This window comes from Aquila chrysaetos, chromosome 25, assembly GCF_900496995.4.
Source record: "Aquila chrysaetos chrysaetos chromosome 25, bAquChr1.4, whole genome shotgun sequence".
Classification (NCBI taxonomy): Eukaryota; Metazoa; Chordata; class Aves; order Accipitriformes; family Accipitridae; genus Aquila; species Aquila chrysaetos.
The window spans coordinates 19,481,411-19,504,951 of NC_044028.1; the positions used below are offsets into that span (position 1 = coordinate 19,481,411).

Sequence of the window (23,541 nt, forward strand, 5' to 3'; positions counted from 1 at the left end):
CTTCATGTACCCCATGGTCTTTGTAACTTTAGATACCTTCTGGATAGTTCTCCCTGATCATCAATGTGATGCCTGCTTTACTCTCACTCACTCCCATCCTCCCCAAAACTCGACATGTCTGTTTTTCCCAGAGAGGAAATGCATTCTGGCCCTGTTTAGATGTGTTGTTTCATTGACAAACAGCACAGTGGACAGCCCTGTGCCTTTCTTCTATCAAGGCTGCTAATTTTAGACTGGGCGCTTCCCCCCCCCCCCCCCCTTTTTTTTTTTTCCTGTGCTGGAGTCTGTTTTAAACACAGTCAGAGAGAGACTGAAGGGCGCCAGGATATCCCGACACAGGAGAAGGAAATGCCTGCTATTACCTGTTATGCAAGCTGAACCTTGAAATCCCCAGTGCTGGGAGGGGAGAGGGGAGGAAGGCCAGAGTCAGAATTATTAACAAAACACTAATGAGAATGGCTGAAGAAGCTGTTGAATCAAGGAGTTCATCTGCCTGCCTGCGTTCAAGAGGCGTGAAGAGATGGATCTGGCAGCTCGTGACAGCTGCGCAGACATTGTGCTATATGAATCAAAGGTCTCCCATCTCCAGAAATAATGCAATGACTTCAGTGGCTATCCCTGCCCCCCTTCCCCATCCTCCTTTGCAGTTTTGCCACACTCTCCTTCACCATCATCAGATGGTTTTCTGCCTTGCGGTCAGTAACATGATATTCATTTTACATCTCATTATCTTAATGAGAGTTTTATGTTTAAACAAATTCCTTCCTGATATTGAGAACAACCAGCTGAAGTCTTCTGGAATGTATACTTTTGAAAAAAGAGGGAAGGATTAATCATATCTGCCATTATCCCAATATAAAATAGACTTCTTGGAGACCTCCCTAGTTTTCCAGGACAGTGGTATGTCAACTGCTGACTACCTGGGTAATCGAGCGTCTGCACTCACAGGACAGGCAGTTCAGAGTACAGCTTGCACTGACAAAAGAGGCTGTTTCCTCTTTCACAGAACCCAATGTGTGGTCTGTAATGTTGAACCACTCAAACTGGCCATGAACATCAGCCCCGTCCACCAAATTCTCTGGATTGGGCCCAGGCAACAGCATTTTATACATTATGGCTGAAATGTCTTTGATACCAGACAAAACACACATGCAAACTGTGAGCAAGTCCAGCATTTCTGTTCCTCTGATGAAGGATTGCTGCTACATCTAGAGATGAAGATTTCTTTATTGAAGAGGAGGAAAGCGGCCGCCCCTGATCCTAGAAGCCACAGGTAGTACTCAGCCTTTGAGCCTCCACTCCGAGATGGTAATCTCTCATCAATTTTCAAAGTCAAGTAGCAATATTAGGCAAAAACATCAGAACAGTGGGTACAAAGCCTGATTTTGAAAGCACTTTGTCCACGCAAAACAGCCCAAGAGAAATCACTGTGAAGCTCTCCCCTACTTCATTTTAAGGGTTAAAGCCAATGTACTTTAGGACAGACAGATAATTTGTGTGAGAAAAGCAAACAATATTTAAGAATGCACTTACGTAGATCTTAAGAAATATTTCTTGAGTACTGGCTGGGTAACTTCTGTTTATTACACCTTCAAATATATTACTGAAAACACAAGCACCTACCTCCTTTTTTTTTCCTTTTCAAAATCCAAATGATCTAGAGAATTGTTCTGCAATTGCTCATCCTGTCAGCAATTTCAGAAAGAATTATCTTGATTCATGTCCCCTCTAATTCCAGCTTCTGTTTGATCTCTAACTTTCATCCTGGAATATGCCAACAAGTGCTGAAGAGAACTGCAGTGGTAGAGTGAAATCTAGTATTATGGAGGAAGGCTTGAGTATAGGGCTCAGAATCACAAAGTCAACTTACAATTTTCTTATTTTTAGTCAGGATTTACCCACTGAAACATTATGTGTGGGTTTCATTATAGTTTCCTAAGGTCTGAACAAAAGTCCTTTCTGTTTTAGAAAACTAAGTGTACTAAGTATTATCTTCCAAACCCTATCAGAAGTTCAAATCAACCATCTCTGATCCCACTAGAGCTTGCAATGACTCCAGGCTCCATGGCTTTTTAACTTCTGCCACCTGCACAAGCATTTGACAGTCATTCAAAAAGGATGGACCTCTGACAGAAAATAAAGCCCCAGGAAGCAAAGAGGAAGGAAAGAAGAGAGGAAACAGCATTGCTCCTGGGACAGCAATGGGATTCACACAGCTCCAAAGCTCCGCAACCTCACACCTCCCATTTAACAGGAAAGCGAGCTGTTTGCTTTGGAAAAGGCATGTGGTGAAAATGGAACCAGCGTTGTATGTGGAATTTTGTGTCAATGCTCAGAAATTTCCCTCTAGAGGGTTTTGGGTTTTCTGTTTTTTTCCAAGGAACTGTTACAAACTCCATGTGCTGAATATAGGATGAATAACAGAGCTGACAGAAGTGCAGTTGGAAAGGGAAATCCATACTAACAGGATAGGGAATAAAGAGCACTTCAGAGAATATTAAACTACTACAAGCAGTAACCTGCTAGACTGGGTCAGACCTTAAGAGACTCTAGCCAAGCCTCTGATCTTGTACAATGCTGATTATTGCAGACTTTAGAGTGAAATGTTAGAAACATAATGGGGAAAATCCAGGATAAAATATCCCTTACATTAGATCTCATCCTAGTTTCTGAAAGTCCAAGACTGGAAGAAACCTGAATCATAATGATTAATATTCTTGCCAATCCATTTTAAGCATTAAATTACTTTAATACATAATATCCTGAAGATTAAAAAGTTTTGTGTTCCTACTGAGCTTGTCATTTACAGCCAAAATAAATTACAATCTCACCTCTCTCTTGAATTTCAAGCATTATATTCCAGCTTTTCCTACTGTGTTTTTCTGCTGACGGTGTTTCACTCCAGACCCCTAACGCATCACAGGAAAACTGAGTTCGCGCATACTCTCATTTCTGTGTTATTAAACCTAAATCAAACAATTGTTAGACCATTTACCTTCTCTCTTCCTTCTGGGTACTACAACTTTAGATTAGTTGATATCCAGAAAATCTGAATGCAGAACAGACCAGTAAAGCAGCCATTGGAGAATATAGCTGAAGATATTCATGATAGCAATGTGATTCTGATTTCTCTATTACTTCCTTCCACCTTTTTCCTTCATGACACCCTCAAGCCAGATCTCTTCTAAGATGAAATCTATGGAGCTGTAAACCTAATACTTCCTGAAAAGGAAGCAAATAAATGAGACACTGTAAATAACCTAAAAATCATAACAGAAAGACAGAACTTGACTGCTTGATTTGTGCTAAATGTTTTCATTATTTCTCATTTTTATTTCATCTCAGTGCCAAACTTGCTGCTTCTTTATGTGGACTGCAAACGTCACAATAAAGTAATCTTGTTTTCACACGTTTGCAAAATCAAACGCGTTTGCAAAGATCTTAAAATATGGAAGCTTATCCCACTTATTTTGACTGAAACTGTTCACATGAGCAGCTGAACCAGCAAACTGGAAAGGGCAGTAGCTCACAAGAAGTATGTTGAACTCTTCGACTGGTATAACTGCAGCAGGGAGATCTACGTATATTCTTCATGTCTAAATACTGATATGAGTAGCAGGCAATTTGTCGTAGCATCTCAATGTCAAGGCCATGTATTCTCATTAGAAATATGGTAACAAATATATTACCAGCTAAATATCATTCAGATATGCAAGTATAAGGAACATGTTTTATGACAGATACAGCGTTAGAAATAATGCAGCAATGCAGAAAGAAGTGTGTGAAATGAAAAGTGCTTCAACTCAAATATTAACTATTGCTTATGAACATGCATATTATATATACATGGAGATGTCTCCCAAAAAAGTTTCAAACTGAGTTGCCTAGCTAGATCCACAGTTATGCAACTCTAACCCTCTGATGTATCAGGAGATGGACAGAGCACTTGAAAAATGGGGGCAGAAGATGACCACTGAAACTTCCAGGAGGATCACTTGTCAACGACTGCTTCTCTCTGCACAAACTGTTTTCACTCAGGCTGACAAGAGCTCTTACCTGTGTCTGATAACGAATTCTACTGTGATCAAAAGCAGAACTTTCATTGACTCCAACTGCCTCTGAACCCGAGGTGCCAAGCAATGTTTGCAGCTGACTTTCAGTGTGAAAGTCTGCACATTTATCCTTATTTAAACAGCTGCCCAACTGGAATCATGTCTAAGTCACAGGGAATGCTTTTCAAACTTCAGTTCAAGGACTGGCATAATTTATAAGGAAACCTCCAAGAGGTAACCAAGAAAAGCAAGTTCACTGTCAGTAGACCTAAGCTTGTTAAACAGTGCTCTGCACCTCCCTTTGAAGGCTTCCAACCAACATAAGTGGAATTCACTGCCTTACACTGACTAAATCTCCCAACCTTATCAAGTTAAAGACAAAGAGGGTCTGACAAAGAGCACCACAAGTGGAAAGCCATTGTAATTCAGTGGTGAAAAGTGAAGGACAAGAGGGTGTTATTGCCCCTGAGAAGCTTTGCTACTCACAACTTGTTTTATTCTAAGAGATGTTACATTCTACCAAAATCCTTGGAAGGAAATTTTTATTGTACTCCATAATGTACAACTGAAAACTCAAAATCACTAAAGTCTCTGTGGCATTATAAACCAAAGCAAGCATACTTCTACAGCTTTCAGCTGGTGCTACAACAAAGAGCACACAACTATTACAGAAGCTCCACATTTGCCTTGCACTGTAACAATGCTCTTTTGTGCCAAGCTGACACAGGAAAAGGTATTAATTGATTAATCATTTACATAAGTCCTACAGCAATTGCACTTTGGGAATCTATCTCACTTTGATAAATACAGTTGAGCTCCTACAAGCAGCTTATTCAGGCTTGTGACTCATTGCAGCTAAATCATTCCCTGTAAATGTTTATGGGGCATGTAGAGAAAGGGGGTGAAAAATTTCCCCTCCCTGTTTGCAGTTCTGCTGCACAAGCGTGGGTTGTGAATTCTCAACAACAGTCTGGCTGCTCTATTTTCCTTCTCCCTTTTCCTGGCAGCAAAAGTCATCCTATAGCACAGGCTGTAAAGAGGAGGATTATAACTCTGAATATAGACTTTCTACCGACCCAGGAAAAACATAATGCGTATTTCTTCAACTGCACTATCAATATACTAATAAAAAGGAGGAATGTGAATCAAGGGGTGTCTGAAAAAAAACCAAAACTATCACCGAAGTAAAAAAGTGACTACAAGAGTTCTTTTAAAATGTTAAAAATCTGTAGTTGGCTTGCAGCCAGCTACAGTCAAACAGGAAATTCAGTATACAGATCTGAAATGTAAGTTCAAAAAGTAACATTCTCCCAACCCACCCCCACTCACACAGTCAATACTGTCCCAACCAAAAGTCTTCCTAGTGAATTTGTTATCTGTTTCCTTCCCCAGCGGAAAAGCCCCCCCATCCAGGCTTGTTTTGCCATGGATGGGAAACAACTAGAGATAAACAGCAGCTCTATGGGAAAATAAAGTACTTTAAGAAATCTCATCAGGATTTTTAGTAAAGATGTGGCCTCTGTGCAGACTTTAGACAATATACAATAAAATGATCTGAAATTGACTGATGTACGTAATGAAATTAATTCAGGGAAATTCAGCCATGCATCTAAAAGTCTTGTCATTGCTACAAAACAGAAATGAAACTAAACCAGATGAAAATGTTTAATATTTTCATAACTAAATGTAAACAAGTATTTCCCACCTGCAGCCCTCCTCAAACTGTATTGCAATTAAGAGATCAAGAAGAGTGATGGCAAGTAGAGCAATTTTCTGGTTATTTTTAGTAGAGATAGCTATGGGAAATAGTCTGGGAAACCAACTGTCTCCCTCCGGGTATTGTACTGGAATACTGCAACTAAATTCAGACATTGCTCAATGTTACAAATATCTATCTAAAAAGTGAAAAGTCACCACAGTCAGTTTTAGTCATGGAGATAGAAGCTATTCTTAATACAAGGTTAATTTTTATAGGTGTACTTCTAACTGTTCCAAATACAGAGCCAAATACTGCATTGGTATATTTACATTAACAACTGAGTTATACCCATATTACACAACCATCAGTAGGAGCAGAATTCCAGCACCATTTTTCCTACTCTAAATTCTAACAAAAGCGATACGCTAATTGAATACTTAGCAGTATTCAAAGGCAACAAATTAAAATGTTGTCAAAGATTTCCTAATGCTAATAACACTTATAGTGAAGGCAGTAAGCAAAACAGGAGATACCAGTATCATGAAAATACCCCTGCTTTAGCTACGTTAGTAAAAATAAAACATTCCTCAAACATCAGTTTCATTCTCTTTGCTTACAGAAACTGAGTATTATTGCATCGGTACACTAGGGTTTGCAACCAAATGGCACACACATAATTATCCGTAAGGTTTCGTCCAAACTAGGAAGACACCACTCGTCAGATATATCCATATAACAAAGTAATAAAAATTAAAAAAAAAAAATTTTAAAAATCTGCTTTCCCCAAGAAAGAGAAACCACTGAAGGAAAAGGGCCAGGCTGGCAAAAATAAGTGAATTGAATGTGTTTGCCCAGTTATTTAGAGAACAGACTTGCTGCTAAATGTTCCATCTCAATTCTTGGCTGGTGTACAAGATGACCACTCTAAGGGCAAGGAAAACAAAAGTAGCACATTGGAGCTCTTTGCTTCAAGAAGTCTAATTTTGATGAAGTTACTACAGACAAAATCTCCCCAAGCAAACTTTGGGCGTTTCCACACAACATCATCTTTACAAAAGCAACATTCATCAAAATTTAAATACCATCCTAAACAAACTCAGTCTTTTTGAATGAGTACGATTTCTTCACCTTTTGCTCTTGAGTTCCTACATTTATAAATCCAATATCAGGTCATGCTAATATGAAATAAGAATGCTGGAAAATACTGTTCACAGTGACATTTTTCACTTACACTGGCAGAAGTGTAAAACTAATTATGGAAACTCTCTACAGTAACATGCTTCCAACTCTCGCACCTCTGTCATGTTTTTCTCTCTTCTTGTCAGTTCCTGTCTAGCCTGCAGCAAAGTATTCTAAACAGATCCTACATCTTTCACTCAAGCTCCAGTGACTCAGTCCTGTTATCTGCCAAGTCAGGGAGCATTCAAACCCACCATCTCCCAGTTCCCCCCACTCAGACACTGGCACAGAACTGCAAAAGGAATTAAAGCCTCTTGCATGACTGGCTGCTCATCTGATCAGGGTTCAGGCAAAGGGCCTGTGAAGGGAAATAGTCTTGCTAGCATAAATAGTTTTATTTTGGGACCTGTAAGGAAGCCTTAGTGCTTTTTCCTGGTGGATAATTGCTCCATTGGATGGAAGGGAGCTCATGAAGGTGGCCAGTCTAGCATGGAGATGTGTAGCCATTTAGGACAGTAATTGGCCATAAGTGATACATAAGCAAGAAAGAAAAAGCTAAGTAATTTAATTAAAAGCTGGGTATTTGGAAAAAAGTTTAAATATTGAAAATATTCGTACAGTATTTATTTACTTCTGCTGTGCCATAAAGGAACATGTATAGACCACTGCTGCTTGCCTTGGCTAAATGAGCAAAGAATGGGGCAAAGCTCATGCCCAAGGGAGTACAGCTCTCACGTACCAGGAACCCTAAAGGTTTTTCCTAGCAGGTTTGCACAAGCAGACCTGACTTTCTTTCTGACTTTCTAGAAATGCTAATCATCCACTACTTCTCTAAGCTAGAAATAATGGTAGAGTAAATATCTGTAAAGCTGCAGTGGGAAAGCACCCATCACAATTCAATAACTGGAAATTAAGCTGCAAGACATAACATAGCATCATGGTTACTCTATGTAACTGGTGTTCGTGAACCTAGCTCCCTCCGCCAAGAGAGCCTCAAACAAATAATGCAAGATGTGTAAAGTGGACTGTTTTTAATATTTGTAACTGTCCCTTAGAGGTACCTGGTACCTTAGAGGTCACTGGTACACACAGCTTAGTTTCAAAGTTCTTCCTGCTTAAGGTTTTATGATTTGCTTCAGACATTTTTTTAATTTATTTAAAGCTTTTTGGACTCCCTGTGAAAGTGTATGTGAACTGGAAAAGAGCGCTGAAAGGAAAACCAAAAAGGAAAACTGACCACACAAAGTTTCATCATGTCCCAGACTCATCAGTAAGATGGGTCTCTTGATTTTTACCTCAATACCCTCCTTCCTGCTAATTTTAAACCAGAAGGAAAAGAAACAGCTCCACAACTTGCCACAGGAGGTACAAGCAATCTCCCTTTCTCTCAATTTCCTACCTTTATGAGAAAAATGGTATCTATCATCCTTTGAAAAGCGCACTGCAACCTGTGGAAGAGCAAAGCACTATCAGTGTATATCTGTATTATAAAACCCGAAGACCTCAAAAGTAGATGTAGAGAGACACATTCTCTCTAAGCACATTACAGCTAGTGTGCGCTGCTCACAAAGCCCTGAAATACAAAACAAAGCACAGGAGAAAAGAAGTTTCTTCATCTTAGTTCCACAGATGGGGAACTGAGCCATCTCAGAGGAGAGTTTAAAAAAACCTGATGTATTCCACAATACAGGATCTGATCTCCCCCTCTCTTCTCTACCATAAGAGAAACTGAACTCAGAGAATGATGCTGGAAATGAGGGAAAGGTCTTTTGTTTCCCAGCTCTGCTGCAATCTTCTTGTATGCTATTACTGCTAACAATAAAGAAATAGATTAAAGTCATACAAGGCCCAGATAACACCAAATGGCAAAGTCATGAGAATTCAAAAGCAGTTCAAGGAAACATCACAGAAAAGGAAGAGCACAAATAGCTGTGGCTTTGAGGACAAAAGTAATGAATGCTGAAAAAACATGTGCAAACTTCACTGAGGATTTTGAATGCACAAGGAGAGAACACTCCCACTTTCATATGGTGATGAGCTAAGCATATGAATATACAGAAAAATTAATTCCTTCAAAGACACATGATTTGCCTTCAACAGTCCATCCAAGGATGTAGATAACATCTGCCTGGCTTCAAGAGACGAGGATTTTAAAACGCATGCATAGTCTGATATAAGGTGTGTCATCCAACAGTGATTACTGAAAAAAATGAAGATTCAAGCTTAACTACCTCAGCTGTAACTCAGTATTTTTTCGAACAGGAGTCAAGAAGCAACTTTCAAACCTGTATACACTGAAATAATGCTAGATGACCACCTATGTATTGGGATCCCATCTCCAACTTCGCTAACATTAAAATGTCCTCCTAAGTAAGCCTGCAGACTCAATTTGGGAGTGCTAGCAAACAATTACTGTATAGATCAGTGATTTCCACTACTCAGTGTGCTCCATGTGGCCACATTTTTCCCAAATGAAACTTGGTCATTTATAACTAAGCTGAACCATTAAATAACTACTAGACTTACTGACAAAATCAAGGCATTATTAATTGCTGTCCTTACAACTGAGTCAACAGCCTAAAACCCATCCATGTTAGACTTTTTTCACAGCAAAGGCTACTGCAGAGTGGTGAAAGAGCAGGAAAGAGCTACTCCTCCTGTAAGAACCTATTTCCTTCTCATATATCCTTAGGAAGAGATGACTCACTTCAAACCCTCTCTGGTACATGCCACCTGTGGGACAGTGCTACTTCAGGACGAAAAGGTAGCAAGCAACTGAGTTACAAACCACCTCCTAGGTAGACACAAGAAAGCTGAGGATGCCAGACGTCTCCTCAATTAATATTCATTCATTGCTTGTTTTATTAGGAGGGGGATTCAGCCTTCACATTATTGACTCTCGGAACAGTAAAAGTGTCACACCTACTTAAGTAGCAATTGATTTTTTTCTCCTATTTGTATTTCATTCCCCTCCTCTATTTTTTTCATCTGTATATAATTTGTGTCTTTTCCATCTTCACTGCATTACTAGTACTCTTTTTAGAAAGAAACTTGATACAATGCATACTCAGGATGTGCTCTTTCATGGAAAATCAAGGACCAGAGCCTGGTGTCACACCATTTTTGAGCATTGCCACGTATCTGTGGGAACAGTGTTTACAAGCAGCACAGGTAACTGAGAATACAGCATGCAGCCACTGGGACTTACCTGCTCTTGACTTGTCCTTGCCTGTGAACTTAGGAAGATGGTATCTAGAAATCCTCCGGTTGTTTATGGGCCTTTGTTTATTCTAGTCTTCCTTCATGAAGGGGTCCTTTTGTCAACGATATTTCTTGTGTTATGGTGGTGGTTAAGGAAGTGTGTAGGAAAATAGCGAAAACCTTTTTTCGGTTAGTGAGGCATATTTGCCTCTTTGTTTGTTTCAATCTAATCACATGTATAAATTACTTAAGCTGAAAGGTAGTTTTATTTGAGAATAGGGACAGGAAGAGAGACTAATACAATAAACAGAAGGAAGAAAAGTAATTGTGTGCTTATCAATGCATTCTTCAGGGAAAGGGCAGTCTTAGTAATAGAAAGTAGGAGTCAAGGGATACGGATTCTGCCCCTTGTTCTAATATGGACCTCCTGCATGACTAGAAAAGTCACTCCTCATCTCTGAAATAACATTACTATTTATCAGTGGTGTCTACCAAAAAGAACATGGAAAATATTTTTTTCAGTTTTTTTGCAAATCACATTGTGACATCTGGATGGAAATGGTAGACAAGTGCAGTGTTATTACTCTAATATTACCTACCTTTTAGGGAACTTACTACTGTGCTTAAAGTTAGGAAGGGAATGGAAACCTTGTCTTTGGTAGCTTCTGAAGGCATGATACTACTCCTGCCTCATAACACTTTCTTCCAGTGCAGAAAAAGTAGGACCATAAAAGTCCCATTTATTTTACCTTCCCTTTTTTTTCAGCTTCTATATTTTTTTTATTATTTCTGTAAGATATTTAGCTATTCATCATCTTTGTAGTTTACAATAGCAGCCTGCCTTAAATAAACATTTTAAAATTTCAGAATAAGTGTACCATATTCTGAATAAAATATTTTCATTATTATTATCATTAGTATACCAGTTTTCTGTGCTGGCAACAGGAATAAGAAAGAGGACATCTGTGCATGTGAGACAAGAGGATGGGGAAAAAACACACCGTGAAATACAGCTAAGTGGTAGTAGGAAACTTAATCAGAGTAAACAGATTGAAACCTAACATTAAGACTCCATTTCAGGCACCCAGTCTTTGCATATATCATCATGCCCAACTATGCCTTCACGAACACATACAGCACATCATAATAGGGATAGAAAGGCTTTACAGACTCATGAATGCTGGCCTATGGCATCTTGCCACTACAGAAATTCAAGAGAATAACCCATTAAAAATAATTCTCACATTCTCCTTGCAGGTTTTGTTCTGGTTATCGGATTGGTGACTTTCTACCGCATCGGACCATACACCAACCTCTCTTGGTCTTGCTATCTGAACATTGGAGCCTGTCTTTTGGCTACGCTGGCAGCTGCCATTCTCATATGGAACATCCTTCACAGGCGTGAGGACTGCATGGCACCCCGGGTCATTGTCATTAGCCGTACCCTGACCGCTCGGTTTCGCCGGGGCCTGGAAAACGACTATGTTGAGTCACCGTGCTGAAAGAGTGGACTTGAAAGGGAAGAGATCTCCAAGGAGATCTGCACTGGAGTTGTCTTCTATAAATATATGCTATAATTTAAAACCAAGGGTTGAAAGACATCACAAAGCTCACTCTTGTGGGCAGAGGCCCTCAATTATTATTTGGATGGGCTCCATCTATATACATATGTATAAAACACATAATTTTATATATATTATATTATATTGCCCTCTCCCTCTGCTGTACAGCACAGAATGTTGGATTGTCAGAATCCTGACAGAACATCACAGCTACATGTCAGCAGGGTCAGCTGTAGCAGACACAGAGTGTATGCAATCAGAATACAGAAAAGAGGCAGCCAAACATGTTTTCTCTGTCTGCATGAAGTTATCCTGCTCCCTAATAATAACGTAAAAAGCTACAGGAGACCAGTGGCAATAGCTTTGGAGTTAACAGGCAATCTCAGAAAGCAGAAAACTCACTATAGAATAAGTGATGATTTTAAGAGCTGTTTAAATTTAATGAATCTTTAGTCCTTCCATCCACCTCTCTTCAGGGAACTTCTCATTAGCTGCAACACCTGCTCCCCAGCCACAGCACAGCCCAGACAGTAAAAAGCAAAAGCAACTCTAATCATTCTAATTGTAAAGTAAGGGAATGCAGAAGAATTAAGTTGCATTTTTTCAGACACTTCTTTTTTATCCTGAGACAAAGGTTTGGGTTTATCTTACACATAAACAGACAAGCCATTAAAAATGAAAAGGGTACGCAGCTGGAACAGGCAATACATGTTGCTGAAAAATCTATTTCAGTGTTACAATGACAGCAAATATCTACAGAATAAGGTTACCTGGACCCCCTAATAATCACAGATACTATTAACTTACATTATTGGAAATGATTATTAAGAATAGATATTTCAGCCCAAATTAATTTCTTTTCTTCCCAGCTTGCTTTAACATTCTCTGTGACATTTTCAGATTAGAGTGCTATGTCAGGACACCAAGCTCTGCCCAACGATGCTCAGAGGCACATAACACAGTGAATATTGGAGAATATAACTGCCACTCAAGCACCCAAATTGGAGAACAAGAAACACATACAGGACTTGAGCATAAGATTTAAAAAAGACCTGCCTGGTAACTTAATATGGTAATGAAATGAAAATAATTAGTACCTTTGGAATTAAGCGTAATGTTTATAAAGCCTGACCCTGGGAAGCACATGGCCTCACGAGTCATGTGCGTGTAACTTTCAGGAAGAAAAACAACAGTCAAAAACTATTATGCAGAAATACTTAGGATACAGGAACTAGAGGCAATGACATGTTTGAAAACTCTAAGGATGCTACTCTGAGCACAGTTACTGATAGGTCTGAAGGACCATGAGCTGTGAATGTTACAAGTTCTTCAGGACCGTTGTGTCACTCCCAGCTGAGTACACCGCTTTTCTTCTTTACCATTATTTTCACCATACTTTTCCACACTTTAATAAAATGTGATCATCAAGCTGGCTCTTGAGTTCTGTTCTGCACTCAGTTCTGATGTAATAAGAAACTCAACCCCAACTGCTGCTCTGCACCACGTTCAAGGTGAGCAACACTCTGCAGAGACTGATGCTTTAGAACAACTACATTGTTCTAGACTATCAGGGTAGAATACCATAAAGCTGACAAAGAGTTTCTTCTAGCAGTAGGTTTGTAAAAACCAACTAAGATTTGTATTCATTTGCCTGCATTACTTTCTGGAAAATATTTTCTAGAAATAATATGCTATGATTAATTGCAGGGTTTTTAAAAAATAAAATATTGGAATATTTAAAAGACATTATATTATTTCTTCTAATATTGCAATATCCATATTATAATAATGTACATTTAAATTTAAAAATCAGCTATGTGGTCAGTGAATTTGTAATACTCGGTATTACTGTGATTATTTTAGATGTATAAATAAAGTTGTGAATGTTCATTTTCTTCTAGTGATAATGTGAGATTTTTGCCATTCAGACACAGAATAAGGTTGCTTGTTATCAATCATTTTTTCCCATTTAGTAAAAAAGAATCCACAGAGCTTGTAACATCTTGTAGACAAAGATAAGCAGAGAATACATTAAAATGTCTGTAAGATAAAGATATTTCATCTTGTTAAAAATGAAAGGGAGAATGAAATCAGACAGGAAATATGTAAGGAGAATTTAGGAGGATCAAAACATCATACAAACTTTTAATGAAAATAAACTGTACCCATAAAGAAATATATACAAATACTTACGATACCTTTTTATCAGCTTGATGGATTTGAAGGCCTCATCCATGTCTCCAGCAGTCAGATAGTAGCTGAAGTTCAGCATGGCATCCCGGGTAGTCTTATCACAGTCTCCTAATCCAATGAAATCTCTCATGGGTCTTCTCACAACCATCTGAGACACCTTTATTGAGCCCGACTCTGCTTGTTCTTTCTCAGCTTCTCCCAGCTAAAATGAAAATGTTATCATTTAGGTATCAAGTAGGTTGAAACTTATTCCTTGGTATGTGTAAGTAATTATGTTATTTCCACTACAGTCCAAGTTTTCTTTTTCTGCAGGACCATGATCAATAGTGACAACAGTTGCAATGTTTCAAACTTCCTAGAAAACACCCCAAAATATGGAATGTCATAGAAGAGATTAGCATATCATAACGAACAATCACAGTACATCAGTGATAGTTTGGAGATTGGTAAAATGTCACAGGAGAGGCAGCCTCCTATTATTATAGTCATAATTATTATTATTTTATATTTTATATTATTATTGTAATTATGACTATAAAAGGAACTATTATTTTAAGTCCCCAGATTTCTGGAGATTTCAGATAAACATTTTTCTAAGGTCACTCTCTTTCTCAAAAATGAGTCTGCTGTTCTGAAAGTTAACTACATAGGCCCAATTATTTTATTCTTGCCTTCATGTGAAGCTTATGAACACTAAACCTCAGATTCCAACCCTTCCCCATACAATTGGCAGTTCTGGAGCCTCTGGAGCTTCAGTGATACAATCACCAGTCACTGAAAGGCAGCTCAAAGCAATTTAACCATTATTGAGAAAAAGAATAAAGATAAGGTCAATCATCAATATCAAATGATCAGTCTAGCGTGGAGCAAGGAAACTTGCATAAGCCAAACACAGTGGAAGATCATCTGAGTCATGAAAGACACCAAATTTCACATATACTCTACCCTAATTGTATAGTTAGATGAGATAGCTAAATATTAATGTTTACAGAAGCCAATTAAAAAATACTATTATATTATTATACAATGAAAGTATTAGATACAGTAAAAGACAGAAATCAGAAGTGTGAATGCATTTGACTACAGTTTGGGGAATTTCTGGAACCAGGACAGAAAAGACATTGTAATGAATAAGGAGAAACCCTGGAACGAAACTTGGTCAAAACAGACTTGTTGCATCAACTCAATTTGCTATATTTAAAGCAGACTCTGTTCATATACTAAATCATGTTTCCAAAATGAATTATTATATAACAAGTTAGTCACTAAGATACAGTAATCTACAGAGGGAAGAAAATAGAAACAGAAGACTGAAAAGCAGAGAATGAAGGAAGAGGAGGAAAATAATGCAGATACTTACAGGTTTATAGACACATCCCCTCCGAAAAAACAACTAATGGCAGCAATAATCCATACAGAGTTAAAAAAAAAGAAAAACAAGAGACATAACATCAAAGCAAAATAGCATGAGACATGATGGGGGGAAGTGTTAAAAGAAAGATTAGACAATGCAGCAGATCGCCCTTGACCTTTCAAATTAAGGGAAAAAGGAAAGTAAAATGGAGTGCAATTCTGAAAGCTAGATCTGCACAGGAAGAGTGACAACAGTCAGCTCTTTGGAAGGGGGCTAAATTGCAAAGTACTGCTCTCAATCTAAATATATCAAGCAGAAAAACACTTAGATACATTCTCCCTGTTTAACACTGCTCCTAAACTACATGAAATAAGATTTACATGATCACATTGGTCTTATTCAGAAGATTTTGAGTATTAGAAGTCTCATTAATATTAAGTTCCTGCAGATTTTACAAAAATAAATGCCTTGGTAGAATAAACAGACTCCATTAAGCACCCCCTACAAGAAGGGAGCAGTGCAAATCATCATCTTAACAAGCGCTAAGAAACTCGGGTCAGAGCTTAACCGGAAAACCAATCTGTAGGTAATAGGCTTCATTTCTTCCAGTATGCATGGAATTACGCACGGTATTATTTACCTAAGATGCAAACAATTTTGGATTCATATTCAAGTTTAAGAAGTTAAAGCATGCATTCCTGGTATTTGTAGCGCATAGCCATTTGGTGACAGTGCAAGATGAGTGTTCTTGCTGTCTTTGATATTCTGTGGGGATTAAGCTCCATTCCAACAAGGAAATGGGTTGCTTCTGCTGAAGCTAGTAGGAAACCTCCCCCTCTTACGGCCTATGTAAAGTTGACACACACACCCCTACTTGCAATAGGCACAGTGACTACATAAAGTAGAAAGAGAATTTTTTTCACATCCCTTTTTTTAGTTGCATTTCATGGTAATTACTGTGTCTCCTTTACTGACACATGGCATGCAGACTGCAGTACCCATGAAAAGCCAATTCAGTACAATTTCCACAATACTGCCAAGTACACCTGCATTAGAATCATCTTTATGTCATTTCTACGTGTGATGCAGCAACTGCCATTGGAGTTTCTCTACTTACCCCAGACTCAATTTGGTTAAATTTGATCCCTATGCAGTGAAAAGTCAGAATTTATGGGAAGGGAAGGAATTGTGAAAGATTTCCTCACCTTTTTTGCAAAGTAATAATGTGGCACCTCTATGCCCAGAAGAACCTGGTAGGATGAAGGCAATGGAAAACTGTCCTGAAGCAAAAGGCCATGCTCTTCAGTACTGAAGAACGATATAATCCAAACATCCATCTGGAAAAGGAAGCAAAGCATTGTTTTGGTTTTATGCTGCAATATCCTTCTTTCATTTTGTTTTTATTTTCCATACTCAGTTGGCAGAACCTTCTCTTGAAAATAATATGACATATACATTCACATGCGCACACCTGCTGGAGAGGGCAGAGCTGCACGCTTCCTCCCTATATAGTGAGTAGTCAACAACTCATTCTACATTACAGACTGTATTCCTAGGAACCAGCTTCACCAACCATAAAGAGGGAAGTCCCTGGCCACAGACTGCTACTCTAAAAGTCTCTGACAGATCTGACTCAGGTGAAAGAAATACTGCCAACTGTTTTCAATTTTTTTTTTTTAATAATATATTATTTCTATTATAATTTCAGCAGCTCATCACCTGTTTTGAGTTCCCAGTGAATATACTAGCCATTTACAAATACCTTCTGTAACAGCTTAAATATTGACCTGACTCAAGTCAAAATGAAGCATTTATTTCTAACAAAAGTTAATCAGACTTCTTATTTCTTAAAGAATAAGGATACAGTTAAAAGTTTTGTTGAATAAGGGCCAAAAAGTAAGTTGCACTCCTTTTATATCTTTTTATTTTTCAACTTTATGTAGAAGCCAAACATTTTTACTTGTTTAGAGTAGGAATATTAGGTTGAAGCATCCTCTTTGCTAGAAGACCCTAGGCATCCCTATTCCATTCCTCCTTTCTACCTTGATCTTCCCATGATTTTTCTAAAGTTGTTTCAACTAACAAAAGAAACAAAGAGCTTTCTATCTCTAATTGGAAGAGGTATAACTAATCAGAAAACTTTAAATCAATATGGACATTTCAAATCAATGGAATATTTATGAAGGACAAGCAGTTCTGTACAGGCAAAATGGTAAGGACCGCTACAAGCACATTAGGAGGGGAAGCGTGGAAGAATTGTTGGTCTGATGAAAGAAATCTTTTATTAGATCATTTCTGATAAATAAATATGTATTTTTTTTCTAATGTAAAAATGACCGTAAAAGACAATTTTGGAAGTACCATAAAGAAGTACAATGTCTGTCCAGCAAAGCAGAAGATGGTAAGAACTGGGCGGGAGGAGTGTATTGCACTGTTCACCTTAACAGTAGGATCCCTGTTATTCTAACAAATTAATTCTTGCTGCTAAAAGTGGACTCCAGATATAAAATCTGCATTATTTTTTTAAAATAAGTATCAAACCTCTAGATTATCAATTCACCCGTTAATGTCACTTGAAAAAATTTAGTCTAAATACAAGCTTGCATTATGATCATCTTCAAAATTCTAGCATAGGTAAAGAAATTACCTCTTTTTTTTCCTCATTGTATTCAAGTGAGGGCTAAACCAGCAGGCTAATGTACAGTGACGACCTGAAGCCACAAACACCAAATACATAGTTTCACTACTCATTTTTGTACAAGATAATGTATACTACCTACTCCCACATTCTTAATGAAGGACCAATGATTTATTACTTGGACAGGGAGAACTCCATGTAAAGCAAGGTAAAACAAAAAGACCATACTGTGCTCTCAGTCTGGTTTTTCTTCTGGTCTGGAGACTGTAGGCCTGTTTCAAGAATTGCTTCACATACAAAAAGTCTTGGTTCACTCTGATCCCAGAAATGGCAAGCAGGGATGTGACTGTGCAACTCTGGATACTCCAAAACAGACCTACCAAAAGACAAGAAAAAAATTGTAGAAAGGGAGACAAAGTAATTCCAGCCCATTCAGTGCATGAATGTAAATAAAGGACTAACCAAGGGATAATTTTCAGATGATGATCAGTTATCTATACCAGTACCCCTGCATTGTAACATTAACCATATACATCTTCCTACCTCCTAACACCTTATATGTGGCAATGCCACTTTTAGTTTGTTCTGTATATATTAACCATGACTATAGGACATAAAGCATTTCAGTAGAGAAAAAAGCTGATACTGCCACAAATACAAATAGGCACCCAAAATCTGCCTCCACTGAGATCACATGTCCCACAGAAATACCAGAACATCCTTCAAATGATCTACCTTAGCAACTGCTACCGGTATAGCTACTGTAACACGGGGACTACCTCAGCAATGTCTTCTTGTGGGTTTTACAACCTGCCCGAAGGTGCTTATTGCCAGCACTGCTAGAAATGCCCAGCCAGGTTAAAGATAGCTTGAGTACACTGATGTGCATTTAGATAAGCAGTAAAGAGAGTTTCTAGTACGTATGTCTCACGTTCAAATCCAGCTAAGCAGTGGTTATAAAAGATGACAACTAGACAATTGTGGTTAAACCAATGGGGGGAAAAATAAGAAATTAGATTATATTCTCTGGCAACAGATCTCTCTCTACTGCGAGTTCAGCAGAGAGACCTGGGCTTGCAGCATGACTGATGCTTTGAACTGCTGAACTTCTCAGTGCTGAGGGAAACTCCAGAGTTGCAGCTGAACCTGACCTGCAGCTGGGGGACTTCAGTCTCTAGATATGCCACAGTTCATTCCATTTCCTCAGTACTGTGCTTGAACTTCATACTGTGCATGAATAATTCCAAGGCACTGTGAAATAGCACATTAAGCACAAGGACAACCCCTGCAGCCTTAGGAAAGCCACTCTCCAGCAGCAGTTTAAATAAGAAACATTTTACTGCCTCCTTTGGGCATTTAAATACTACTTCAGTGCTGGCCACGTTAAGACTCTAGACATACAGAATCACACTATTTTAGCAATGGCTTAGAATTCTTATGAAAAAACACAGAATATAAATAGGTGTCAAATTTAAAAAAAAACCAGAGAAACCAGAGATATCATTAAAATATTTTTCTCATTTGCTGTCACCACTGAAGGGTGGACTTTGTGGGGAGGATTGGAGGAGGACTGGAAGGCAAATTAATGGAGGGATTCAAAGAGATGCAGAAATACACAACGTCCTATCCACTGAATTCAAAATAAATTACTCACAAGCTGAAAAACAGTATTTGTGTAAAAAAATTGCAAGTGTTTAGATTCTGCCTCAGGAGGAGAGAGAGAGAAGGGGAAGAAGTGTAGGTTATTATTATTTTCTGGTGAGTTTACTCATTCCAATTTCAAGACACTCTAAAATGAAGCACAGATAAATGGATTATTCACACTGACACCATCTAGTATTTAAATATCAGAGAAACAGCATTACTAGCTTGTGGTGGCCTCTGTTGGGCTACACAAGATACTACACTTGAAAACAACTTCCTCGCTACTCATTATTACACTGTTTACATAACTGACCAAGATGTAAGGCCCCAAATTTGCACTGTCCTTAGTTTTTGATGAGCTGGGTAGTTTCTTCTGGTTTTCAGTAGTAAGGAGAGTAAAGCCTTTTTTGCTTGTAATACCTATAGCAGATAGTTGCTAAAAAAAACAAACCACCTTCTATTCTAACACTGTTTTTTCTTAAGAAAAATTGTCAGTCAGAAAAATTGTTGTAAAACTAGATGGGAATTTGTACCCTAACATCCACCATACTTCCATGAGAATTCCTAGTTCACCGCATTTTGCTGCCTTGCTATTAGGATTTCTAATGTATTAGCCACAGAGCAGCTTGTATGAAAACAAAGCTGTCAGTTCTAAATAGATATTTCATTTCTTTTTATCCATACAAAAACATCCTGTATTGGACTTAAAAATTAACTTTTTTCCTAGGAGGAGCTTCAGAATGTCCTCTTTTCATTTCCTACCCTGTAAACTCTTCATGGAAGAGTAGGTTTCCAAGATTTTCCAAGATTTTTCTTTATTTTAAGACCCGGATCCCGATTCCATTCATATAATACCTCTACACATACCCCCCCAACACCCAATCATCCTCCTCTCAGAGACCTCTTGAGCCAGATATGGCTTCCACATTTCCAGTAACTCTCACTACATTTCTCTCCTATGAATTTGTCCAATACCTCCATGAACCCTTCCTTTATCACCTCTAACTTCCTTTGGCAAGGAGTTCCTTAGCTTAGCTGCGTCTTGTCTGAAGAACCACTGCCTCCTGCTTATTTTGAGCTTGCTTTCTGATACCTTTGTTTGACACTCCCTAGTTCACATATTGGAAGAGACGGGGATGCAGGCTGATTGACATACAATGCACCAGTTTTAATTAATTCTTTAGAAAGAAAATAATTAAATTCATACAAGCTACTACACAAAGTCAGAGGAATGTCAGTATCAAGGTGTTGCTTGTCTTCAGAGGGCAGATTCATATCTTAAATCCACAAGTAATACTTCTCAAAATAAAAGCTTCTTACTTGTCAATGCTTTGTCCAGAAGAAAGCTTCTCTCTACCGTTTCCCTGTTCAGCCTTGAAATCAAAGAGTGTAACTTTGTCCATTTCAACATCATAGAAACAGATCTTGGAATCAATGTTCCCATCCGCCTACAAGAAGGGAAAACAAAAGTTGCTGAAGCACGCAGTCAAAAAGAAAAAAAGGTATGTTTATCTCATCTGATTCACGCTCTCAGTTTTGTCTCCTGGTAATCACACAAGAATATTCTTTGGAAGAAATATCAGAAAATTTCTTGCTGTTTTTCTATTCTAGCGAGTTAACCTTTGATTTCTTTGAAATGCTACAAAGTAGCTTTTGTAACTAAAATATCGCTTCCTTTTCTGGGTTGTTCTCGCCAAATGCACAAAACCTTAACATACCTTAATTTTAGTGTTTAGTTACATGCTTGGACATGACATTTCAAGACCCAATACGCTGCATAGAACACATAGGTTTATTTCTGAGAAGTGAATCTTGTGTCTTCAGTAATCTCCTTGAACTGCACCAGTCTATTAACTGATGGTCAGGTCCTAGGGCAGTAAGTGAAGACCTTTGCCTCACCTTGCTAACAAGGATGCTGACTTTATTGCCACTAGCATTGCACTTGACAGATGCAATGCCTCCAAGGCCAGGAAACAGCTCAAAGAAATTCTTGCTATTGCAGTGCACTTTTGCCTCTCTGTGGAAAGGAATAAACATAAATCATATGATGGCAAGCAACTGGCAATATGGATCAGCCAAAACATTTTTCAAATTATGGGTAAGACTTTTAAAAACAAACTATTTCTACCTTATGACACCACTGCCCCAGACTCCAGCTTCCTCTCCAGAGGATTACTGCGACCTGCCTTTCTTTCAGGAAGAAGTTAATGACACACTCTTTCCTCAATGAATCAGCAAGAATAAACTTCAGTGCTCCTACAGGATTCCCAAAACAGGGCTATACAGCAAGAACATCCCTACATAAGCAAGTTGAATAGTACCATGAATGTTGAATATAGCCCATCACATAAGTTTGCATATGGAAAACACACTGTGGACCAGAGGTAAAGAAATGTCATTGGGGGGGTGGTAATTTATATCATCTTACTGGTCACTTTCCCTCTGTACATAAGTTCCAAAAGACTGTATCATTCAATACTTAACACCCACCCTTCCCCCCCCCCCCCCCCCTGTTTTTTTATTATCTTGAAAGAATCTTACTGCCTGTATAGATACAAACCCAGCGATCATTCAGCAACAAAGAGGACAAATCTCATGAATCAAAAGAATGCAACAGAAAGAAGTGACAGTAATTTAGACCCATAATATGATCCCATGAAAAAAATTTTGATTCTGTAAAAATAATATTCTTGGGTTACATGTTCAGACTTCTCATTTATTCTAAGCCAACTACTCTTGCTTTGAAATTAAAGAGCGCTATACTGTTATCATTTGAGAAAGGGTGTTTTCATTACTAGCCACAAAAATTTAACATAGCATGCAGAAGTTAAGCTGCTTTTTCTCCACCATCAAACATCACAATCCAATATTTGTGCTAGTTACAACCTGCCCAAATCCAATAACCTTCAAATTGTGTCCCATGTGGAATTTGTGCCATCTCAACACAGGTAATGAGTTGCCAAGTGGGTAACTAACTAGACTTTGGCATTCCTCTGGTGACAGTATGTAAGGAAGAACAGAATCCATTTCACTCTTGAGGTTTTTCAGGTTTTCAAAATTACATTTGTCATTAGCAGATTGTGGTGGGTTGACCCTGGCTGGATGCCAGGTGCCCACCAAAGCCGTTCTATCACTCCCCCTCCTCAGCCGGACAGGGGAGACAAAATATAAGGAAGGGCCTGTGGGTTGAAATAAGGACAGGAGAGATCACTCACCAATTACTGTCACGGGCAAAACAGACTCAGCTTGGGGAAAATTAACTCAATTTACTACCAATCAACCAGAGTAGGGTAATGAGAAATAAACCCAAAATCTCAGAATACCTTCCCTTCACCCCTCCCTTCTTCCCAGGCACAACTTCACTCCTGGATTCTCTACCAACCCCCCACACCGGCACAGGGGGATGGGGAATAGGGTTTACGGTCAGTTCATCACACATTATTTCTGCCGCCTCATCCTCCTCAGGGGCAGGACTCATCACACTCTTCCCCTGCTCCAGAGTGGGGTCCCGCCCACGGGAGACAGTCCTCCACGAACTTCTCCAACGTGGGCCCTTCCCACGGGCTGCAGTTCTTCACGAACTGCTCCAGCATGGGTCCTTTCCACGGGCTGCAGTCCTTCAGGAGCACACTGCTCCAGCGCGGACTTCCCACAGGGTCACAAGTCCTGCCAGAAAACCTGCTCCGTGGGCTCCTCTCTCCACAGATCCGCAGGTCCTGCCAGGAGCCTGCTCCAGCGTGGGCTTCCCACAGGGTCACAGCCTCCTTCAGGAACCCACATGCTCCGGCGTGGGGTCCTCCACGGGCTGCAGGTGGATATCTGCTCCACCGTGGACCTCCATGGGCTGCAGGGGGACAGCCTGCCTCACCATGGTCTTCACCGTGGGCTGCAGGGGAATCTCTGCTCTGGCGCCTGGAGCATCTCCTCCCCCTCCTTCTTCACTGACCTTGCTGCCTGCAGGGTTGTTTCTCTTACATGGTCTCACTCCTCTCTCCAGCTGCCATTTCTGTCTGTCCCAG

General features: G+C 39.1%; 2 protein-coding genes across 10 annotated transcripts in view; one reads left to right on the plus strand and one right to left on the minus strand.

Annotated features, from left to right (window-relative positions):
• The window catches only part of TMEM204 (transmembrane protein 204), a 31,470-nt gene extending 18,349 nt beyond the window's left edge, over positions 1 to 13,121 (plus strand). The window contains exon 3 of the mRNA XM_030001381.2: positions 11,389 to 13,121. Within this exon, the coding sequence (XP_029857241.1) occupies positions 11,389 to 11,633 (245 nt within the window). The 3' untranslated portion in view covers positions 11,634 to 13,121. The remainder of the gene's footprint in view (positions 1 to 11,388) is intronic.
• Positions 1 to 23,541, minus strand: part of IFT140 (intraflagellar transport 140) — a 95,871-nt gene that overhangs the window by 37,497 nt on the left and 34,833 nt on the right. For 8 of the 9 annotated variants that reach the window (XM_030001375.2, XM_041120201.1, XM_030001377.2 and 5 more), the window contains 6 exons: positions 21,422 to 21,539; positions 20,843 to 20,970; positions 18,107 to 18,254; positions 16,446 to 16,577; positions 15,247 to 15,279; positions 13,892 to 14,088 (listed from right to left, as the gene is read on the minus strand). In XM_030001375.2, coding sequence (XP_029857235.1) covers positions 13,892 to 14,088; positions 15,247 to 15,279; positions 16,446 to 16,577; positions 18,107 to 18,254; positions 20,843 to 20,970; positions 21,422 to 21,539 — 756 coding nt within the window. The remainder of the gene's footprint in view (positions 1 to 13,891; positions 14,089 to 15,246; positions 15,280 to 16,445; positions 16,578 to 18,106; positions 18,255 to 20,842; positions 20,971 to 21,421; positions 21,540 to 23,541) is intronic. The other variant, XM_030001373.2, reaches the window with a different exon arrangement.